At 46.9% G+C, this 21,641-nt stretch overlaps 2 protein-coding genes across 2 annotated transcripts; both read left to right on the forward strand.

Moving 5' to 3' along the window:
- Positions 1 to 276: 276 nt before the first annotated feature.
- On the forward strand, positions 277 to 3,324 carry LOC123120093 (probable mediator of RNA polymerase II transcription subunit 26c). Its single transcript, XM_044540103.1, has 9 exons — positions 277 to 876; positions 983 to 1,051; positions 1,170 to 1,252; positions 1,370 to 1,443; positions 1,528 to 1,580; positions 1,939 to 1,981; positions 2,078 to 2,214; positions 2,690 to 2,783; positions 2,924 to 3,324. The coding sequence occupies exons 1-9, from the start codon at positions 520 to 522 to the stop codon at positions 3,037 to 3,039; spliced, it is 1,026 nt and encodes a 341-aa protein (XP_044396038.1). The 5' UTR covers positions 277 to 519; the 3' UTR covers positions 3,040 to 3,324.
- An 11,318-nt stretch (positions 3,325 to 14,642) lies between these two features.
- LOC123124537 (exocyst complex component EXO70B1-like) lies at positions 14,643 to 17,073 on the forward strand. Its single transcript, XM_044545129.1, has one exon. It carries the CDS (start codon positions 14,798 to 14,800, stop codon positions 16,784 to 16,786), a length of 1,989 nt encoding a protein of 662 aa, XP_044401064.1. The 5' UTR covers positions 14,643 to 14,797; the 3' UTR covers positions 16,787 to 17,073.
- Positions 17,074 to 21,641: the final 4,568 nt, after the last annotated feature.

A 21,641-nucleotide genomic window follows, 5' to 3' on the forward strand; every position in this document is an offset into this window, starting at 1 on the left:
AAGCCGACTTGCTCAAGTCGAGCTAGAGGTCCAACAGCTCAAGGGAAGTGCCGCAAAAGGCATTCCCTTGTCAATATTCTTGAAGAAAAAATGATGCCCATAAAAAAATACAGCAATACTTCCTTTGTAAAGAATGTAAAGAAATATAAGAGTGTTTAGATCTACTAGTAAACTACGCTCTACTAAACGCCCTTATATTTCTATTATTTTTTTTCTAATTACCCGACCAATATGCCAACCTTTAACCAACCACCACCATCACGCCCTTAGCGGGTCCGCGAGCTCGCTTACCGGATCCAGACCAGGCGCGCGTCCAATTTCCCCAATCCCGGCCCCATTCTCCCTCCTCCAATCCAAATCGCCGCCTCCCACCACCAATCCGTCCCCTCACATGGCTGCGCTCCACTCGGCGGCGGGGCCGCGTAGTCCGTCTGCGTAGCGATCGGACCTTAGTGTTTCGGTGGTGCGCGCCGGGTTGCCTTATCGGAGTTCGTGGGTGTTGACTACCAGGGCGAGCGGATGGACGCCGACGGTCGCCTCCGGCGCGCGCTCTCCGCCTTCGGGGGCGGAGACGTGTGGGACCTCGTCGATGCCGCGCTCGCCGCGGCCGCGCCAGCCGACCTCCGCGCGCGCCGTGACGGCATCGTGGAGCGGCTCTACGCCGGGGGCCGCTGCCGCAATTGCGATGCCCCCGAGAGTCCACCGCAGCCGCCGCGTCAGCCGGCTGAGGCGGCTTCTCCGGCCTGGCAGGAGGAGGGGGAGGAGGAGGAGGAGGCCGACGTGGATGACCTCGGCCTGGAGGAGGAGACCGACGAGGGCGGCGGCTTGGAGAGCAAGATCCTGGCGATCAAGGACTTCTTGGAGGACCCCGACCAGGTCCTTGAAAAGATCCCGTTTTTACCGGTTTGGAATCAGTACGATTTTGCTCGGGAAAGCTCACTTCTTCTGTTGCAAACTGTACCTCTGTATGGTTTCGTCACAGTCGGAGGAGGAGCTCGTGAGCTTGCTGCAGAACCTGGCAGACATGGACATCACCTACAAGGCTCTCCAGGTGATCTTTACTTTTTCTGTCCTTTCTTTTAAAAGTTTTGTCTGCCTTACGAAGGGAAGGATTAGTTAGCTGGTTGCTTTTGCTTGGAGTGAAACCCCTCGTGTTTCTGGTTGTGCAGGAGACGGACATCGGTCGACATGTGAATGGCCTGCGCAAGCACCCTTCGGGCGACGTCCGGCAGTTAGTGAAGCTGCTCGTCAGGTGAAGAACAACAAGCCAGAGTATATTGCTAATTTTGTGTCATAAAATGCCAAGGTAGAAGTGCCTTCTAATTGTGTTTTGGTTTTTGTGTATTTTGTGCTATGCGCCTCTGTGAAGGAAATGGAAGGAGATAGTGGACGGCTGGGTGCGGCTTCACAACTCCGGCGGTGATGGTGGAAACTCGATCCTAAGTAAGGCATCGTGCTCAGTTCCACAGTTGTTTCGATTTATTTTGTTTTCCAGTGATAATTTCGGTTGATGATTCATGGTGGCAGCTGATGGTGACTCTCCTGAGAAGACTCAAGGCAAAAGCTACCAAAATGCCCGGGTAGCCTATTCTTCCACAATCCAAACATGTCGTTCCACACTAATGGAGACTGGTGTTTTGGTTCTTGCTTTGGAATGATGATAATTAAGCTCATGACAAACTTAGCTTTTCTGTAATGCGGAGACAGATCCTTCTATTTGGTGGGTAGTATTATGCCAAAAATGTTTCTAGCCCATTTTTTTCTGCTAGTTTACCAAACAAACCACAACTTTGCTACATGGTAACCACACTTTCCTAGGTCCTTGGAAAGGGTGAAAAAATGGGCCAACTATAACATGAAATTGCTCATTTGATTGACATGTTTTGGTTTAATATGTCTTTTGTCTACAAATTCTAAGATGGACACCTTTGTTTGCAGGTTTCAGACTTCAAGTATACGCCCAGCCCACCACAGAGGCACAGTGAGTCCCCATCTGTTCTTAAGAGTTTATATGTGAAGCTATTTCAAGATGTAATAATGTGGCAACTGAAACTTCGTTTCATTGTTTGGACCTAAGGTGGTTCAGAGCGGTCTAGGAATAACAATGGGTTCGAGTCGACACTGGAGAGGCGTAGAGCAAGCCCTGCTCCCACGTATCATACGAAGCAGAACAATGTCAATAACTATACAACTACTTCTTCATCTGCTCCAGCTGTAAGCCTAACCAGATCATCCTCTCGATAATTTTAATCAGCTCATTCATCGTTGTACAGAGGTCATGCACTTGTTTTTGTTCAGAAGAGCAGTAGTAGCGGAAGAAGGTACACAATTCTTTTACCACTAATCTCAAGGCCCCTAGCCACACATGTTCGCACGACACATCCTCCATTTTCTTTCTAGATTTGCCACTGCTGGAGCGTGTCAACCAGCGTGGGCCGAAGATGTTGCCATTTGTTAAAACTTAAAAATAAAGCTGCATCATCCATTAATCATTGACCTTATCATGCAAAGTAGTCGGGAACAAGAACTTGTTTTTGACTTGTAGTGAATCAAATCGTCTGGTACACATGAAACTAGAGGTTTTCTCCAGTTCAAAAAAGCGAGGGAAGGTTTTTCTCTGCTTATTTCTCGCTAAACTGTACCCACGGTCCTATACACCCAGTTTGATATTCGCAAACATGGTTTGCAGAGGGCAATGAGGGAGCAGAAGGATAATCATTTGGACGAGAAGCTCGATTCAGCCAGAAAGAGGCTTCAAGAAAATTACCAGGAAGCACAAAATGGTATTAATTTCATTTATATACCTACTTGTATTTCCCCTTCAATTTGCCATGAACACAGTGGATGAAATCAATTTCATTCTGATTGTCTTTTAAGTTTTTTACATGTTCCCCCTCTTGGTATTTCTGCGGCCTTTTTGCAGCGAAAAAACAGAGGACGATGCAAGTGCTGGATATCCACGACATACCCAAGCCGAAAAATAAAAACACCTTCATCCGCAAGCCTGGTGGAGGTGGCCTCCCTGGCCGACATCGGTGACCTGGCAAACATGCAAATTCTTAGCCACGGCAAGGTTCAAAATGAAAAATAAAATAAGCACGAAAGGTTTATGTTTGTTCTTTTGTTTAGTTACACTGGTTATTTGGTCCGCTGAAATATTGTCCAGCACAACAAAGCCAAGGTTATATATACTAGTACTACTGATAAAAGGACCAAGGTTATATACTGAGAATTTGTGCTGTAGCTTGTTCTTTTTTAAGAGGTCTCTTGAATGTACCTGGAAGTTTTTAATTGAGAATCTGCGTTTGTGTTGACGTTTATCCATTTTATCGTTATAAAGGCGTACTGCCGTCCCTGATTTTCGTTATACTATGTTTTACGGTCTTTTTTGAGGAGTTATAGAAATTGCAAGTCGTGCATGGTTGATGTTGAATCGCTCGCTCAAGGCACTGTAAACCGGACTTGTGCGTTGATGCTCTATCCGCGGAAGCTCAAGCTCTGAAGTTTGGGCTCCAGTCGGCACAAAATGTAGGTTTGCAACAAGCTGGTTGTAAACTTGAATCTACTACCACTATAAAAGAAAGAAAGGGGCAGATCCAAACAATCACATCCATTCATCGTCAAAATCTAATGGCTCTTAATCCTTCGATGTTTAACACTACAAGCCACTAACCCATCAATCCTTTGATGTTTAACGCTACAAGCCACTAACCCATCGATCGCTTACCCTTACCCTCACCGTCGCTAAAAAACACCGCAAACACGACCTATCGCCCCCGATGGACGCCACAACACGGCCGCACGACCTCTCCCCCAACTGACGCCACAGCACAGCCGCAGGCTGCACGACCTCTCGCCGCGGGAGAGAGCCGCCCCTGGAAAAACGACAAATTTGACTTATGGATAAAAAGATTTCACAAAATAAACCGTTGACAAAAAAAATTCATCCAACTGACCCTTTTGTGTAGCGCCCGACAGGTAGGCGTCCCACTACACTGTGCAGCGCCTGACTGGCGGGCGCTACATGCCTAGCCAGCGTCGCATCCCAAACTGTCTAAAAATTACTAAGTCAATGTGCAATGTCTAAGAGCTAGGCGCTATACTGTCTAGTGTAACGTCTAGCGCGTAAGCGCTGCACTATGTAGCAACCATATCGATTCCCTTAGTTTGCTTCGGCGGCGCACGCTGTACAAATGCACAAGCTGCGAGTTGCGCGCCTCCGATCGCTGCTCGATGGCGGCAGAAAGCCCGTCCAGCCTCGCCTTGAACTCCGCACGCATACTCCCTCCGATGGTCCGCCGCATGTCAACAGCTCACACAAGTTAACCCCGGGCATCAGTATGCAAGGAATTTTTGTCGTTTAGTTTCTTGTCATTTAGAGCGTGCACGCTGTCCTACTGGTGCGTATTTTGGAGATCTTTGGAATCGACTAATTAATACTCCGTCCGTCCGTCAGTGTGCAGCGTGCGCCGCGGGAGCAAACTGTGGGACTCCATTGCTACGCAGGCGCTGCGCTCACACTGATTTAGTAATTTTTAGGTAATTCAGGATGTAACGCTAGTCAGGTGTGTAGTGCTCGCCTGTCAGGCGCTGCACAGTAGGGTCTAGCTGTCGGGCGCTAGACAAAAGTTCCTCCCTTCCCTGCAGGAGAGAGCCGCCCCCGCCGTTCCTCCTCTCGCCGCGGGAGAGAGCCCCCCCCCCCCCTGCCGTTCCTTCCTTCGCCAGAGGAGAGAGCCGCCGCGGGAGCCGCCGCGCCCTTCGCCGCGGGAGTTGAGCTTCAGCTTGGCCTCCGCCCCGCTTTTCCTCTTCTGCTTCCCGTCGGCCGCAAGTAAGTTTCTTGTACACTGAAGCTCAACTGTTCCTAATCTGCAGAATACAAACTACCTACCTTTTTGCGTTCTGATGAATTTTGGCCCTCTTAGACTCTGTTTCACATTTGCCTTGCGTTTCAACCAAAGGGATTGAGTTGCCTTTCAACCAAAGGAATTGATACAAATGCATTGTGAACAGCTAGGTGGTAACAAAGGGATTGATACAAATGCATTGTGAACAGCTAGGTGGTAACATAACATCAATTGAAGTGGAAAGATGGGGCTGCGGCAGCGTGCCAGACTGTCTTGGGCTCCCGTCCACTGTCGTAATCAAATCACAACCATTGTTGGTGAGGCTTCAGTTAATATTCCCATCTTCCTAGCCACTACAACGATAATCGGGTATCTATGAGTCATCAAACTGAAGTTGGCTTCTTCATCTGTATTTCTTAGATGTGTGCCGAGATAGTAGCGAGGCTTTGTTCTTATTTCTAATAATTAGATGCAGATATTTAGACATTTGCTTCAGTGATTACAAACTGAAGAACGTGGACTGATTTGTTAATTTAATTGTCAAATTTGGTGTTGTCGGATTTCTATTTGCAGATCAATATTTAGTGCATGAGAAGCATGTATTGTATCATTTTCTTCTGTCAATATTCAGTTTGAACCAATTAGGCGAACAATTAGTGCTAATTTCTATTCATACGTGGTCTCTGTGTATAGAGGCTCCAAGAAAGAAGGATGGTTGTGTAATACGTAGTCATGTATTGGTTCATTCTTTTCCACTTACAAATGTTTTAAGAAATCAATTAGCCTGCTTCGAAGCTGGGGACCCATGAGTGTTATTGTGCAATTCCAGCTTCCAGATTATAATGAGGATCATGGAGCTGTAGGTAGAATGCAATGACTTACAGTAATGTCTATTGACTTGGCAAGAGGTTTCTTATCAAACTATTCACATCTTATTTATATTGTCCATGCTATTTAAAGGTGAATAACTATCTTTCACAATTGTGTACATTTGGTAAATTATTGTCGTCCCTACGTAGCAACTTTCAGTTTATATAGAGAAATTATTTTATGACACTACATGATTCAGGGAGAACATACACACGATTGGGACAAAAAAACATGGGGTGCCGACAAATGGGTGCCTCTCTCAGAAGGGATCAGGTGGAGGCTCACCGGCTGCAGCGATGGCCACTAGCGTGAGCTGTGAAGCGCGTGGAGGCGAGAGCCTCATGGCCTGTTGATACCGCGCATAATTGCAACCCTCCAATTCATGTAAGTTTTTGGATTGTGTTCTCAGTTGTCTAAGTTGTTATAGACGCGGATAGTGTGCAAAATGGTGGAATGGAAAGACCGATATTCTGACAATGTGTGAGAGATTTATACTGATACTGAATTGCTAGCTGCTTGCCGATGGGAAGCTATCATTGATAGAGCATTCAGCTGGGGGATCACGCTCACGATGTGGGTTATACCTAATAAAAGTTATACCGTTGAGCTCATATTTGAGAAAAAAAATTAGTACTACCTTCGTGCGGAAATACTTATCGCTCAAATGGATGTATCTAAACATATTTCAGTTCTAGATACATCCGTTCGAGTGACAAGAATTTCCGGACGGAGGGAGTAGTATAATTTTCAAGTCACATAAGTTGCACTTTGAGAAAGGATAAAATAAGCAGGCTTGATCTCTCCCTACTCCACGTTAAAGAATTCTGATTCAGCCGATTCCCTGTTGAATGCTTGTGTTTCGTACTTTCATTTAAGTTGCCTCTTTCTTCATAAAAATAAGTGTACTGTCTTTTGTGTTCCACATATCACATTTGATTTGATCTTTGTGGGGCAGAATAAATATTGTATGTTTTACATGTGGGTTGATGCACAGAAGTCATTTGTTGCACATCTTTATTCCTACAAGCTTTACTATTATAACTTGATAGCATGTGGAATTTTGGATAATTGCAGCGCCTCACCCCGCTCCACTCCATGCCAGCCCCACAGTCATGTTATTGAACATTGGAGAGAAACTGAGCACCACTTTTCACTTGAATTAGAAACACCAAAGGTTTGGGATTATGCTCGTGACAACTATGTCCATCATGTATTGTGTCCAAAGCAGATGGTATGTGTTCATATGTAATGGTGGTGCAGTAATGGATGAAGCTCTATTGAACAGGACAGTTAAGCTGTAATCTATGGTATGTTTCTATGTATTTTCTTTTACAAATGTGCTACTTCTCTTCTTTTAGATTGTTGGATAGTACACTGATCTGGTCGACGTTTATTACCAGCTTATAAGTTCATTGTGACTCTGGTTTTGTGCTAATGTAGTACTGATATAAGTCACTTCTGCTAGAAATCAAAGGGAATTAAATATAAGTTTCTGCTACTGCATGATACCTCCGAACGTTACACACAAAGCTTGATAAGTGCACTGAAGAGAAACATTTTCTTGATGAAGTTGTTCCGGTTTGTAACTTTTGTAGGCATAAACAAAATCTGGACACTTTGGTTTAGCGGTGAAGTTGTTTCATGCCATTGTAATTTATAGTGGTTTTGAAAAAATAAAGTTGCATGTGCTGGCTAATTCTGCATGTGTGTATTTTCTTGTAACTTCTATACCTTTCTTTTTTGCTCTTTTAGGAAAACCATACGATGATTTTGATGATGCACTTATAAGTAAAAAAACAGATTATATCCTTCAATTCCATTCATTTTATGTGGTGTCTTTGTGTGGGTTTCGAAGGCAAAGAGTTGTGTGGTACACATGATGAGACTGAATGCTGCCATATGTTTTTAACTGAAGTCCCTAAAGCTTCTTAGGATCTCTTTGATTCACATGATTATTTGATTATCAAAATATGGGATTAAGAAAAACCTAGGTACCATATAATTGCGTTTTACCTATCCCTTGTTAAGCCTAAAAATTGGATAGTCTCTCTTTAGTTCTCTTTCCCCCGCATTTTAGGCATATGTAACAATTTTAACAGATGAAATCATAACTAGAGGTCTGAGAGGATGGATTTTTTTTCTCCAATATAGAGTACAAAGAATACTTCAGGAAAAGATCCCCGGGCTTCATATCCATAGAAAATCCTATGTAACTCTTGAGAACCGAAGGATCCCTGTATATATCTAACTGTAGTAATTCATATATTGTTCTTTTGAGAGACATTCCAAAATGGAGTACAAAGAATCCTTCGGGAAAATATCAAACCATCTCCATAGGGAAAAGATCCTTAAGATTCGTATCCTCGAAAAATCGAATGAATCGAAGGAACCCTACCTAACTTTGTTTATTAGTTGTTCTTATAAGAGACGTCATACATATGTAGGTCATTAGATTGTTTATTAGCACATTGCTAGAGAATCTTAAAATGGTGTCCTCATATTGTTAGATATGCTAAAGAAGTGAATAATTGTGTATCAGCACATTGCCAAAATCTTGATTCTTTTGCTTTTAGTTTTATGCACTCATGGTACGGGGAAGAACTAAATCAACCAATTTGCAGGGTCAATATTCATTGTTTCATGATTTTTTTCTACTAAGCGAAAATTCCTAAGATAATGACTTTTATTCTCATTCACGATGTTTGCCAGTTAAGGAAGCAATTTATGGTGCACCATACTTAGCTTCATCGACAATGAAGTTGCACACAAAATTTCCGTTGTTGTACGAGAATTAATTACATGTATTAAGAAATAATGAGGTATTTATGTTTTTTTGGCTTTGTGCATAGCTTGCCATGTTAAAGTGTTTTCTTGATTTTTAGTACTTTTTAATGCAATCAAAATACCTTCGTATGCATGTTAATTCTGACATATCTTTGTAATATTAGTCGAGACGTGCATTTGCACGTGCAAGCTTACTAGTAACATGGAAGGTAATAGAGGTGATGAACAGTGGAGGACGATCCCCTGTGTAGCAGCGGCAATGTTTGATGTTTGTGATATTCCAACTGATGTAGAGAATGAAATAGAACAGCCCATGAACTAGCAAGGATGGCCAGAGGTCCTTTGTGTAGTTTTTTTTAACAAGGCAAAAGATTTGCCATTTTTATTGATTATAAAAGGGGAGTTTTAACAAAGACCTGCGAAGCAGGGAGAAGAGAGTCTACTCTCGTGGCCCATTGAATACGGAATCTTGATCTCGTCAGAAGAAAGTTATTGTGGTAATTGAAAATATCTTGGATCAAGAGGAACGTTTTTGGTTACAGAGAGGATGGGTGAATTGGCTGATGCACGGGGATCGTAATACGTCGTTCTTTCATAACGCTGCCACGGCGAGGAAAAAAAGAAATAATATAAACAGAAAAGGAATTGACGAATCACATTACTAGATATTTTACAAAGCTTTTCATATCGGAAGTGCAGCAGCCGAATCAAGATGTTTTATCACTTGTCTGTAGGAGAGTGTCAAAGGAAATGAACAATGCTCTACTTGCCCCTTATACTGCGGAAGATGTTCACAAGGCTTTATTCGATATTGGGGACTTGAAAGCTCCAGGGCCAGATGGACTCCATGCTATCTTCTATAAAAGGTTCTAGCCCATGCTAGGAGAAGACTTAATTGAGGAGGTTCTGAAAGCAATCAACACATGCACTATCCCGAAGGGTAGGAATGATACGGCGATTGTGATGATTCCTAGATTAATACACCAGAGAAGGTAACCCAATTTAGCCCGATCAACTTATGTAATGTGGTATACAAAATAATTGCAAAAATGGTGGCTTCTCAATTGAAGGCATTTTTACCAGAAATTATTAGTCCAACATAGAGTGCATTTGTACCGGGTAGATTGATAACGGATAATATTTTAGTGGCCTACGAATGTTTTCACACAACCAAGAACAAAAGAGAGGGTAGAGAGGGCTTGTGTGCTATAAAACTTGATATGCACAAAGCTTATGATAGAGTTAAGTGGCCTTTTTTGAAGGAGATTATGTTGAAATTCGGTTTTCGTCGAGAGTGGGTTAATTTGATTATGCAATGCGTCTTAACTGTAGAATACAAAGTAAGGATCAATGCAGAGGAAAGTGAGAGATTTAAGCCTATGAGAAGGTTGAGACAGGGGGACCCGCTATCACCATCCCTCTTTCTACTGTGCACAGAAGGATTGAATGCCTTGCTTACGCATGCTGAGGAGAATGTAAACATATCGGGAGTTAAAGTCTATAGAGACGCCCCGCCAGTCACAAATCTTCTCTTTGCGGATGACTCATTGATCTTGATGAAAGCCAACCAACATAATGCGGAAGCCCTGAAATCAGCACTAGATTTATATTGTGGGGCGTCGGGATAGTTGGTAAGCGTAAAAAATCCAGTATTTTCTTTAGTCCTAATACAAAGGTAGAATCAGAGAACAATTGTGTATAACGCTAAATATAATGACGGAGGCTCTGAATAACAAATACTTAGGCTTACCAGCAAATGTGGGCGTTGATAAAACAGACTGCTTTAGATTTCTGATTGAAAGTATTGTTAAGGAAATTAGTGGTTGGAAGAAAAAATTACTATCTGTCAGGGGGAAGGAGATCCTATTAAAGGCAGTGATCCAAGCCATACCTACCTATGCAATGTCGGTCTTTAAAATTCCTAATTTTTTTTGTAAATGAATCATTGACGCGATAGCGCATTTCTGGTGGGGAGACGAGGAGAACGAGAGGAGAATGCACTGGATGGCGTGATGGAAAATGTGTGTACCAAAAAACCAAGGAGGAATGGGATTCTATGGCATCCACTGTTTCAACCTGGCTCTGCTTGCCAAACAGGCATGGCGTCTCCTTGATAATCCTGACTCTTTGTGTGCTACTATTCTAAGGGTCAAGTACTATCCTGATGGTGATTTGCTGAACTCCAAGCCAAAGCATGATGCTTCTTTCACCTGGCAAAGCATTATGACAGGTATTACTACTCTCAAGCGTGGCTATATTTGGCGAGTGGGGGATAGACATAACATCAATATTTGGAAAGATGCTTGAATCCCAAATTGTGCCACTAGGAAGATCGTGACCCCCAAGGAGGTTCATTTGTTATCCAAAGTGGTTGATTTGATTGACCCGACCTCCAATAATTGAGATGAAGATCTGATTAGACAAACTATGTGGCCCATTGACGCACAACGAATTCTTTCAATCCCAATTTCGCAACATAACATGACAAATTTTATTGCCTGGAGTTATACAAAAAATGTTATGTTCTCGGTACGGTCTGCTTACTCTCTGGAGTGGAATTATCAGTATGAGAGTAAACTAAAACATTCCAATGGGACGGGGCGAACCACACCTAACCTTATATGGTGTTAGATATGGAAGTTATCTTGTCCGGCAAAAGTCAAAATCTTTTTATGGCGGACACTACATGGCACTCTCCTATGTCGGGCAACACTCACTAATAAACACATGAATGCCTCGCCCTTTTGCCCTACCTGCTCTCAGGGCGGCGATTTTCGATGACTGTTATCACTATGCATGTGATTTTATTATGACTAGATTCGAACATTGTAATAGAGAGACAAATAAAATAGCACATGAACTTACTAGATTAGCTAGATTTTCTTTAACTTTAAATTGGTTTGAGGAACCTTTTATTGAAATTGTAACGATTCTCACAAACGATGTACTAGTTATTGCTAATGAACAAAGTTTCGTTTTAACTCAAAAAAAGCCTACTCTTGTGGCATTACATTACACAAATGGCGAGCGCCCAAAGTCGGGCCTCCTCTGATCCTAGCGGTAACCATAGTCCCTTATGTAGTGGGGCCTCTTTTATTCTAACAGTAACCATAATCCTTTATGCAGTGGCTGGTTTGAAGAAGCCCTTCTACAATTATCCCTGTATTGGTCGTTTATGTATCCGTCATTGCTATCCACTACCTCCGTTCATAAATAAGTGACGTGATTTTAGTCCAAATGTTGAATCGCTCGTGTAAATACAATACAAACCGATTATCGCTCACCTTGGTGAATTTCACAAGGCTTGAGCTGTCGAAGTCCATGTGTTGCCGAAAACAAATGAGCGCACGTTGAGCGCGAGAATGAAATGAGGACGAACCACGTCGTGCTCTCCATTTCCTGCCCTTGGCCTTGGGACTGAAAACTCTTTCTTTTTAGCCTCAAACCAAGACATGCGTGAGTTGATGAATAGCCCACGCCAAGGGACGGACACTCGCATCACCCATCGTCGTGTGTACCATGTCGCAACCACGTGCAGACGCACAAGCTATAGTACTCCTCTGCATTCATGATTTTGTTTTGTTTTCCAACTCAAAACTCGGCATATAGGACAACCTACATCCATCCCAATTCCATGGACTTTTTCTTCTTCTATATTGAATACGCACCAAAGTGTACGCCATTTTTGTGCTCCAACAGACGAGGCTGAGAAGGTCTGTATGCCCCTCAACTGTTTTCAAAAAGAAAAATGGAAATAGATTTTCCTTTTTGCGAACACAGGAAATCAAATACTAAGCTCTGTGAAAGACGCTCTGCCTTCTTGAAGGTGTTGCTTGGTTCGCGGCGACTTGATGACATTGGAGCGTGGTGGATGTTTCCGGTGGGCGCAGCGGTTGCGGGATGCTTCAGCTTTCGTTCATCCGGTGCTGCCGGCATTTCTTTCTCTTGCTTTTCTCTTGTTTTTTCTGGGCATGATTGTGCTGTTTGCCCCAGCGACGATCTTCTGGCTGTATTAGGTGGTTGCTATATTAATATGGCGGGGCGCAAGCCTATTTCGGTAAAGACGCTCTGCCTTTAAAGTTATCATGTAGGTCACCGCATGGGTATAGTTACAAAGGAGAGGAGGAGCAAGGTCTAGCTGTAGCACCTCTCCACATCCAGTTAAAACTAGGGCATATCTAACACCATGCATCAAATCAAATCGGACACACCAAGCATATGTGGCCGTGTCCTGGACAGCGGATATGAGGGTGGCCATACAACCCGACACACCAAACATACACCCCATTTTAAATGGATCTTCACGAAAATGGATGGAATTCGTGTAAAACAATGACATTTGCTAAATTTTGATATATTTGCAATAAAAGGATGAAATTTAACAAAGTTCAACCAAAGTGAACAAAATTTAGAATAAATCTAAACTAAATCAAACGAGGTATCGGACGGTGACCTCATAGGTATGGTCTTCGAGGCCGCTGGCACCTCCGTAGCCGTCTGGTCTGTCGTCGTTGCCGTAATCATCGTCGTCCTTCTAGCGGTGAACGACCTCCATAGGGGTCGCAGAAACCCTGATCAGTGGACGCTGCACGCTCACGGTGCAATCCATTCACCTCGTGTACGATAGTCCGCGGTCGGCTCACAACGACGGCCACATGAGGGCACGGGCGGCGCACTCGGCCTTGGCCAACTCGATCTTGTAGAGCTGGTCATTGATCCAGCGTCGGCAGTGGGTGACATCTGCGCAATGGTCCTAGAACGATCCTCGACCCAGGCTAACACAAGGCCTTGGTCGGCGCACACCCAGTTCGGCGCGCCAGGCCACATGTCGTGAAGGCCGAAGAACACATCGCGTTGTGCCGCTCCCGACGCTTCTCCTCGGCATCCGCCTTGTCAGCCGCCCTCCTGGTGCGCCCGCCGACACTAACGAGGTAGTGAAGGAGGTGGCTGCGCGCGCCGGGGATCAACGAGGAAGGCGCCTCCTCCTCCTTCATGGCGCCCGCACGCCACTGGAGCGGGGATGGCGGTTCCACCTCCTTGTCGTGCCCGAAACAGCACGACAGGGACACAGGCTGGACGAAGCGCCCGTACGTGCTGTGCGGTAGAGACACCGACTCCTCCTTGACGCGGCAGCGTGGCGGGGACACCGGCTCGACGAAGCGCCCTTACAGAGTGTGCGACAGGGACACTGGCTCCTCCTTAACATGGCGGCGCAGCGGGGATGCCGACTCGTAGTTGACGCAACGGTCTCATGGCGGCGAGGATGCTGCCGAACCGCAGTCGAAGAGCGATTGCTAGAGCAGCAGCTCAAGCTGCCACACAAACTCCTTGTCCGTGCGTGTGGCCTCAACTAGGAGGGGTGTTGTTGTTGCTCCTCGCCATCGTCAGAAATCACCACCTTCTCATTGAGCGTGGGTGCCGACGGGCCCGCAGATCATGGAGGCGGCGCCATGACCCGGACGACCCCTGGGAACCACCTGCCGACACTGAGAACCACCTTGAGCCACAACCGGATTTGCCCATCTCTGCGGTGTGCGGAGGAGAGGCGAAGGTGGCACAGTGGAGATGGGGTTTGCCGACGAGGCCAACCTGCTTAAATAGCCTGGCCAGGCGGATCGGCGCCGCTTCAACACGGGCGCAGTGACCAGTCACGTCAGCCTAACCGACATCAATGCAAGTAAGTAGTCTTGAACAGCAGCGTATGCACGGTAAGGGTTTTAGGTGAAACCGCTCAGTCGGGCGTCTACATGACGGAACGCCCGCGAACCTTCAACCGGTTTGCTTTCGGTTTATGGGATTTTAAACGTGCGGATCAATCCACGGACATTTGATACACGAGTAAAGTTACAACGACGTTACGTTTGTTACGTTTCTTACGTATCATCCTATTTGGCAGTTCCATATTGATCGATAGTTGGCGGCACGGGCCCACCTTGAAGTTCAGTTCAGGGGGGCAGTTTAAGTAATGGGAAAGGGATTTACGTAGGTTTATTAAGCAGAATCATAATGTAGGTGTGGCATTTTGGTTGATACAACCTGTTTAAACCGCACGGTGGAGACATTTAGGCGTGTCTTGATGCAGGGCGTTGGAGTTGCCATAAGCAGAGTCAGAGAGACCCTTTCAAATGGTGGAGCACCGTCCCGGCCCTCAACCTCCGGCCTCTCTCTCCTCCATTCTCTCTCCACCTCTGCATGCCAACCCAGCAACGCGCGCGGACCACCAACAACTATTGACCATTACGACGCGCCCCGCCCCGATCGCCATTCTCTTGCCGCGATTCGGCTCTTTCCCCCAAGAAATGGACAGCCGGAATCAGGCGCCGCAGAAGTCCAGCAGCTTCTCCTCGGCCTCCAGCAACAAGGCCCGGGAGGTCGACCGCAACCTCTCCCTCGGCAGCCTCCGGCATGGCGACCACGACCGGATGGGCTCCGCCGGCGCCACCTGGGAGCAGATCAAGGAGGAGTGCGAGGACGACGAGGAGGACGGCTGCGGCGACCCGGGCGTGTCCGAGTTGTCGGGGGAGATCGACGCGTTTATCGCGGGCCTGAACGGCCAAGCACCGCTGAGCCTCCCGGAGGCGACGCTCGAGAAGTTCGCCGCGGCCGTCGAGCTGCAGATCGCGCACACGGAGAACTCGCGGGATAAGTGGGCCAATGGCGAGCCGCCGGTGCTTGCGGCTATCGCGCGCATTTCGGCCCTCGCGTCCGCGCTCGCCAAGAACCCGGAGGCCAGCAGCAAGTACGCCTCCGGCGCGCACCGGGTCACCGCCGTGCTGCAGCGTGCCATGGCGTTCCTCGAGGACGAGTTCCACGCGCTGCTCGAGCCCAAGTCGGACACCTGCAAGTTGATAAGACGGCCGCCTTCGTTCGAGCAAGGCGGACACGAGGCCGACCGGTGCGTCCTGCGGCCACCCGACACCGCCCCTGCAGCGGGGGAGCCCAAACCGCCGTACACGCCGGAGACCGTGGAGCGGCTCCGGTCCATCGCCGACGTCATGGTGGACGCCGGGTACGTGACGGAGTGCACGCAGATGTTGCTGGTGGCACGCCGGAACGCGTTCGACGCGTCGGTGCGCGCGCTCGGGTACGAGAAGTCGAGCATCGACGTCGTCGTGCGGATGACGTGGGAGGCGCTGGAGACCGAGATTGTGACGTGGATCAAGGCGTTCAGGCACACCATCAACGTGGGCCTCTCCACGGAGCACGACCTCTGCGGCCGCGTCTTCAGCAGCAGCCACGCCAGCGTCGGCAGAGGCGTCTTCGCCGACCTGGCCCGCTGCATCATGCTCCACATGCTCAACTTCACGGAGGCCGTGGCCATGACACGCCACTCCGCCGAGAAGCTCTTCAAGGTGCTCGACATGTACGAGGCCGTCCGCGACTCATCCCCGGTCATCGACGCCTTCCTGTCCGCCTCCGCCGATGACGGATCCGCGAACGGCAACGCCCTGGCGGACCTCAAGACCGAGATCGCGGCCGCACGTTCCCGGATCGGCGAGTCGGCGGCCAGCATCTTCTGCGAGCTGGAGAGCTCCATCCGCGCGGACGCCGGCAAGCAGCCGGTCCCCGGCGGCGCCGTGCACCCGCTGACCCGCTACGTGATGAACTACCTCAAGTACACGTGCGAGTACAACAGCACGCTGGAGCAGGTGTTCCGGGAGCACCGGCGGAACGACGCCGTGGACGGGGAGGAGAACAACCCGTTCGCGGCGCAGCTGATGGAGGTGATGGAGCTCCTCCAGGGGAACCTGGAAGGGAAGTCGCGGCTGTACAAGGACCCGGCCCTGAGCAGCATCTTCCTGATGAACAACGGGCGGTACATGCTGCAGAAGATCCGGGGGTCGCCGGAGACGAACGCGATGCTGGGCGAGACGTGGGCGCGGAAGCAGTCCACGAATCTGCGGCAGTACCACAAGAACTACCAGCGGGAGACGTGGAACCGGGTGCTCACCCTGCTCCGCGATGACGGCGTGCTCACCGTGAAGGGCCATGTGCAGAAGACGCTGCTCAAGGAACGGTTCAAGCAGTTCAACTCCGCCATGGACGATATCCAGAAGACGCAGGGGGCGTGGGTGGTGAGCGACGAGCAGCTGCAGTCGGAGCTCCGGGTTTCCATCGCCGCCGTGGTGGTGCCGGCGTACCGGTCGTTCCTGGGGCGGTTCGCGCAGACATTCAGCGCCGGGAGGCAGGCGGAGAAGTACGTGAAGCTGAGCGCGGAGGACCTGGAGGGGATCATCGACGAGCTCTTCGACGGTAACCCCTCGTCCATGAGTAGGAGGAGGACATGATAAATACGTAATAAACCCCAGCAGGAGCAATTCATCGATCGATTGTGTTTAAAAGGGAATCGGAGGAGCATTTGACCGATCGGGCTAATTCTCTGTTTAAGAAATGTATTATTAATTAATCGTTTATCGTTTTGTCTTGTTTTTTGCTGATTATATTAAAGAAAAGAATTTACCCTAAATCGGTCGAAGAGGTGATGTATTTACTTACTGCGTTTCTCAGGGCAGATAGATATATGTATGTACTGTATCCATTAATCCATGTATTAATTAAAACTAAAATCTTTTCATTTACTTGTGAATCATATGTATTTTTCATCGCCTGTTTGCTGGAGTAATACAAATGCTGGAATTCATTGGCATTATTGCATTGTTTCCCGAGATGAGAGAAATTCATTCCAACAACGTGCAGGTTTTAGAATTCATCGGCAAATCTTTTGTCTCCGTTTTAGAAAAAGTGACGGCGTCGAAGTTTGCTCCTATGTTTGTTTGCTGAGAAAGTAAATATTCATCGTCATCATCCTCCCTGAGCAAGCGCCATCACCATCACTTCTCCCTGAACAAGCAACTCCGACTTCACCGCAGATGACCACCTCCCCCCTCCCCCAAACACTCTCGGTCCACTGCTCAACCGTTAAATTTTGCATGGAGATGCGTGCTAGACTGAGCACCGTCCAATGGATGTTGCAGCATTTTGTCACACCGTTTGCAATATATATTCCTACTGGTTGCAGCATCCACCATTGCTAGTTGCAGCATGTCGTCTCACCGGTCACAACATCTGCCATCGTCAATCGTAGCACGTGACCTCACCGGTCGCAACATCCGCTATTGATGGTTGTAGCATGTTAGAGTACGTAATGGGCCTAATGGGCCTGGGCTGGCGGTACAGCCCGTTAGTCTTAGGGTTAATTAGAGATAAAGGTCGCTTGCTTAGGGGGTCAAGTAAGCCTTGCCTGGGAGTCAAGTAAACCTCTCTATATAAAGAGAGGAGATGTAGCAATCTAATCAAGCAAGAATTAAGAAGGAAATCCCTTCCATCTTGCCTGGCCGTGGGCAAAAAGGCCGCCGGCCGGCCCTCTCACGCCCTCCTTCTAGCACCGCCATAACAATTTGGTATCAGCTTTCCCAGGTTCGATCATGTCCAACCCTCCACCGAGTTCTTCCCACCCGCCGCCGCCGTCCACCTACCCGCCGCCACCAGCGTCTTCATCGGCGCTGCTGCCCCACACAGCAGGCGCGCCGGTATTGGGCGTGCTGGCGTCCTCAGGGGCGATTGTGAAGGAAATATGCCCTAGAGGCAATAATAAAGTTGTTATTTATATTTCCTTATATCATGATAAATGTTTATTATTCATGCTAGAATTGTATTAACCGGAAACTTAGTACATGTGTGAATACATAGACAAAATAGAGTGTCCCTAGTATGCCTCTACTTGACTAGCTCGTTAACCAAAGATGGTTAAGTTTCCTGACCATAGACATGAGTTGTCATTTGATCAACGGGATCACATCATTAAAGAATGATGTGATGGACAAGACCCATCCGTTAGCTTAGCATAATGATCATTTAGTTTTATTGCTATTGCTTTCATCATGACTTATACATGTTCCTCTGACTATGAGATTATGCAACTCCCGAATACCGGAGGAACACCTTGTGTGCTATCAAACGTCACAGCATACATAACTGAGTGATTATAAAGATGCTCTACAGGTGTCTCCGAAGGTGTTTGTTGGGTTGGCATAGATCAAGATTAGGATTTGTCACTCCGTGTATCGGAGAGGTATCTCTGGGCCCTCTCGGTAATGCTCATCACTATAAGCCTTGCAAGCAATGTGACTAATGAGTTAGTTGCGGCATGATGCATTACGGAACGAGTAAAAAGACTTGCCGGTAACGATATTGAACTAGGTATGTTGATACCGACGATCGAATCTCGGGCAAGTAACATACCAATGACAAAGGGAACAACGTATGTTGTTATGCGGTTTGACCGATAAAGATCTTCGTAGAATATGTAGGAACCAATATGAGCATCCAGGTTCCGCTATTGGTTATTGACCGGAGATGTGTCTCGGTCATGTCTACATAGTTCTCGAACCCGTAGGGTCCGCACGCTTAACGTTCGATGACGATCAGTATTATGAGTTTATGTGTTTTGATGTACCGAAGGTAGTTTGGAGTCCCGAATGAGATCACAGACATGACGGGGAGTCTCGAAATGGTCGAGACATAAAGATCGATATATTGGAAGCCTATATTCGGACATCGGAAAGGTTCTGAGTGGTTCGGGTATTTTTCGGAGTACCGGAGAGTTACGAGAATTCGCCGGGGGAAGTATTGGGCCTTCATGGGCCTTAGTGGAAAGGAGAGAAGGGTCACAAGGGGAGGCTGCGCCCCCCATGGGCTGGTCCGAATTGTACTAGGGAGGGGGCGGCGCCCCCCTCTTTCCTTCTCCCTCTCCTCTCCTTCCTTCTTCTCCTACTTGGACTAGGAAAGGGGGAAACCTACTCCAATAGGAGTAGGAATCCCCCCCTTGGGCGCGCCCCTTGTGGCCGACCCTCCTCCTCCTCCCCTCCTTTATATACGGGGGAGGGGGATACCCCATAAACACACAAGTTGATTTTTAGCCGTGTGCGGTGCCCCCTTCCACAGTTTTTCACCTCGGTCATATTGTCGTAGTGCTTAGGTGAAGCCCTGCGTCGGTAACTTCATCATCACCGTAATCACGCCGTCGTGCTGATGAAACTCTCCCTCGGCCTCAACTGGATGAAGAGTTCAAGGGACGTCACCGAGCTGAACGTGTGCAGATCGCGGAGGTGCCGTGCGTTCGGTACTTGATCGGTTGGACCGCGAAGAAGTTTGACTACATCAACCGAGTTACTAAACGCTTCCGCTTTCGGTCTACGAGGGTACGTGGACACACTCTCCCCGCTCGTTGCTATGCTTCTCCTAGATAGATCTTGCGTGATCGTAGGCAATTTTTTTAAAATACGACGTTCCCCAACAGTGGCATTAGAGCCAGGTCTATGCGTAGATGTTATATGCACGAGTAGAACACAAAGAGTTGTGGGCGATAATAGTCATACTGGTTACCGGCATGTCATACTTTAATTCGGCGGTATTGTTGGATGAAGCGGCCCAGACCGACATTACATGACCACGTTCATGAGATTGGTTCTACCACCGTGCTTCGCACACACGTGGCTAGTGGGTGTCTGTTTCTCCAACTTTAGTTGAATCGAGTGTGACTACGCCCGATCCTTGTTGAAGGTTAAAACAACACACTTGATGAAAAATCATTGTGGTTTTGATGCGTAGGTAAGAATGGTTCTTGCTAGAAGCCCGTAGCAGCCACGTAAAACTTGCAACAACAAAGTAGAGGACGTCTAACTTATTTTTGTAGGGCTTGCTGTGATGTGATATGGTCAAGACGTGATGATATATAAATTGTTGTATGAGATGATCATGTTTTGTAACAGTTATCGGCAACTGGTAGGAGCCATATGGTTGTCGCTTTATTGTATGAAATGCAATCGCCATGTAATTGCTTTACTTTATCACTAAGCGGTAGCGATAGTCGTAGAAGCAATAGTTGACGAGATGACAACGATGCTTCGATGGAGATCAAGGTGTCATGCCGGTGACGATGGTGATCATGACGGTGCTTTGGAGATGGAGATCAAAGGCACAAGATGATGATGACCATATCATATCAATTATATTGATTGCATGTGATGTTTATCCTTTATGCATCTTATTTTGCTTAGTACGACAGTAGCATTATAAGATGATCTCTCACTAAATTTCAAGGTACAAGCGTTCTCCCTGAGTATGCACCGTTGCGACAGTTCGTCGTGCCGAGACACCACGTGATGATCGGGTGTGATAAGCTCTACGTTCACATACAACGGGTGCAAGCCAGTTTTGCACACGCAAAATACTCGGGTTAAACTTGACGAGCCTAGCATATGCAAATATGGCCTCGGAACATTGAGACCGAAAGGTCGAGCGTGAATCATATAGTAGATATGATCAACATAGTGATGTTCACCATTGAAAACTTCTCCATATCACGTGATGATCGGACATGGTTTAGTTGATATGGATCACGTGATCATTTAGATGACTAGAGGGATGTCTATCTAAGTGGGAGTTCTTAAGTAATATGATTAATTGAACTTTAATTTATCATGAACTTAGTCCTGATAGTATTTGCATAACTATGTTGTAGATCAATAGCTCGCGATGTAGCTCCCCGTTTATTTTTTATATGTTCCTAGAGAAAAACTATGTTGAAAGATGATAGTAGCAATGATGCGGACTAGGTCCATGATCTGAGGATTATCCTCATTGCTGCACAGAAGAATTATGTCCTTGATGCACCGCTAGGTGACAGAATTATTGCAGGAGCAAATGCAGACGTTATGAACATTTGACAAGCTCGGTATGATGACTACTTGATAGTTTAGTGCACCATGCTTTACGGCTTAGAACCGGGACTTCAAAAATGTTTTGAAACGCCATGGAGCATATGAGATGTTCCAAGAGTTGAAATTGATATTTCAGACTCATGCCCGAGTCGAGAGGTATGAGACCTCTGACAAGTACTTTGCCTACAAGATGGAGGAGAATAGCTCAACCAGTGAGCATGTGCTCAGATTGTCTGAGTACTACACTCGCTTGAATCAAGTGGGAGTTAATCTTCCAGATAAAATAGTGATTGCCAGAGTTCTCTAGTCACTATCACCAAGTTACTGGAACTTCGTGATGAACTATAATATGCAAGGGATGATGAAAACGATTCCCGAGCTCTTCGTGATGCTGAAATCGACGAAGGTAGAAATTAAGAAA

The sequence above is a fragment of the Triticum aestivum genome, chromosome 5D, assembly GCF_018294505.1.
Source record: "Triticum aestivum cultivar Chinese Spring chromosome 5D, IWGSC CS RefSeq v2.1, whole genome shotgun sequence".
Classification (NCBI taxonomy): domain Eukaryota; kingdom Viridiplantae; phylum Streptophyta; class Magnoliopsida; order Poales; family Poaceae; genus Triticum; species Triticum aestivum.

What these genes read in the sequence shown, in the direction of transcription:
- LOC123120093 (XM_044540103.1), top strand. Translation starts at nt 520, where the DNA reads ATGGACGCCGACGGTCGCCTCCGGCGCGCGCTCTCCGCCTTCGGGGGC. An exon ending in CAGCCCACCACAGAGGCACA is followed by an intron (nt 1,982 to 2,077) that starts GTGAGTCCCCAT and finishes TTTGGACCTAAG; the next exon opens with GTGGTTCAGAGCGGTCTAGG. An exon ending in CTTCTTCATCTGCTCCAGCT is followed by an intron (nt 2,215 to 2,689) that starts GTAAGCCTAACC and finishes CATGGTTTGCAG; the next exon opens with AGGGCAATGAGGGAGCAGAA.
- LOC123124537 (XM_044545129.1), top strand. Translation starts at nt 14,798, where the DNA reads ATGGACAGCCGGAATCAGGCGCCGCAGAAGTCCAGCAGCTTCTCCTCG.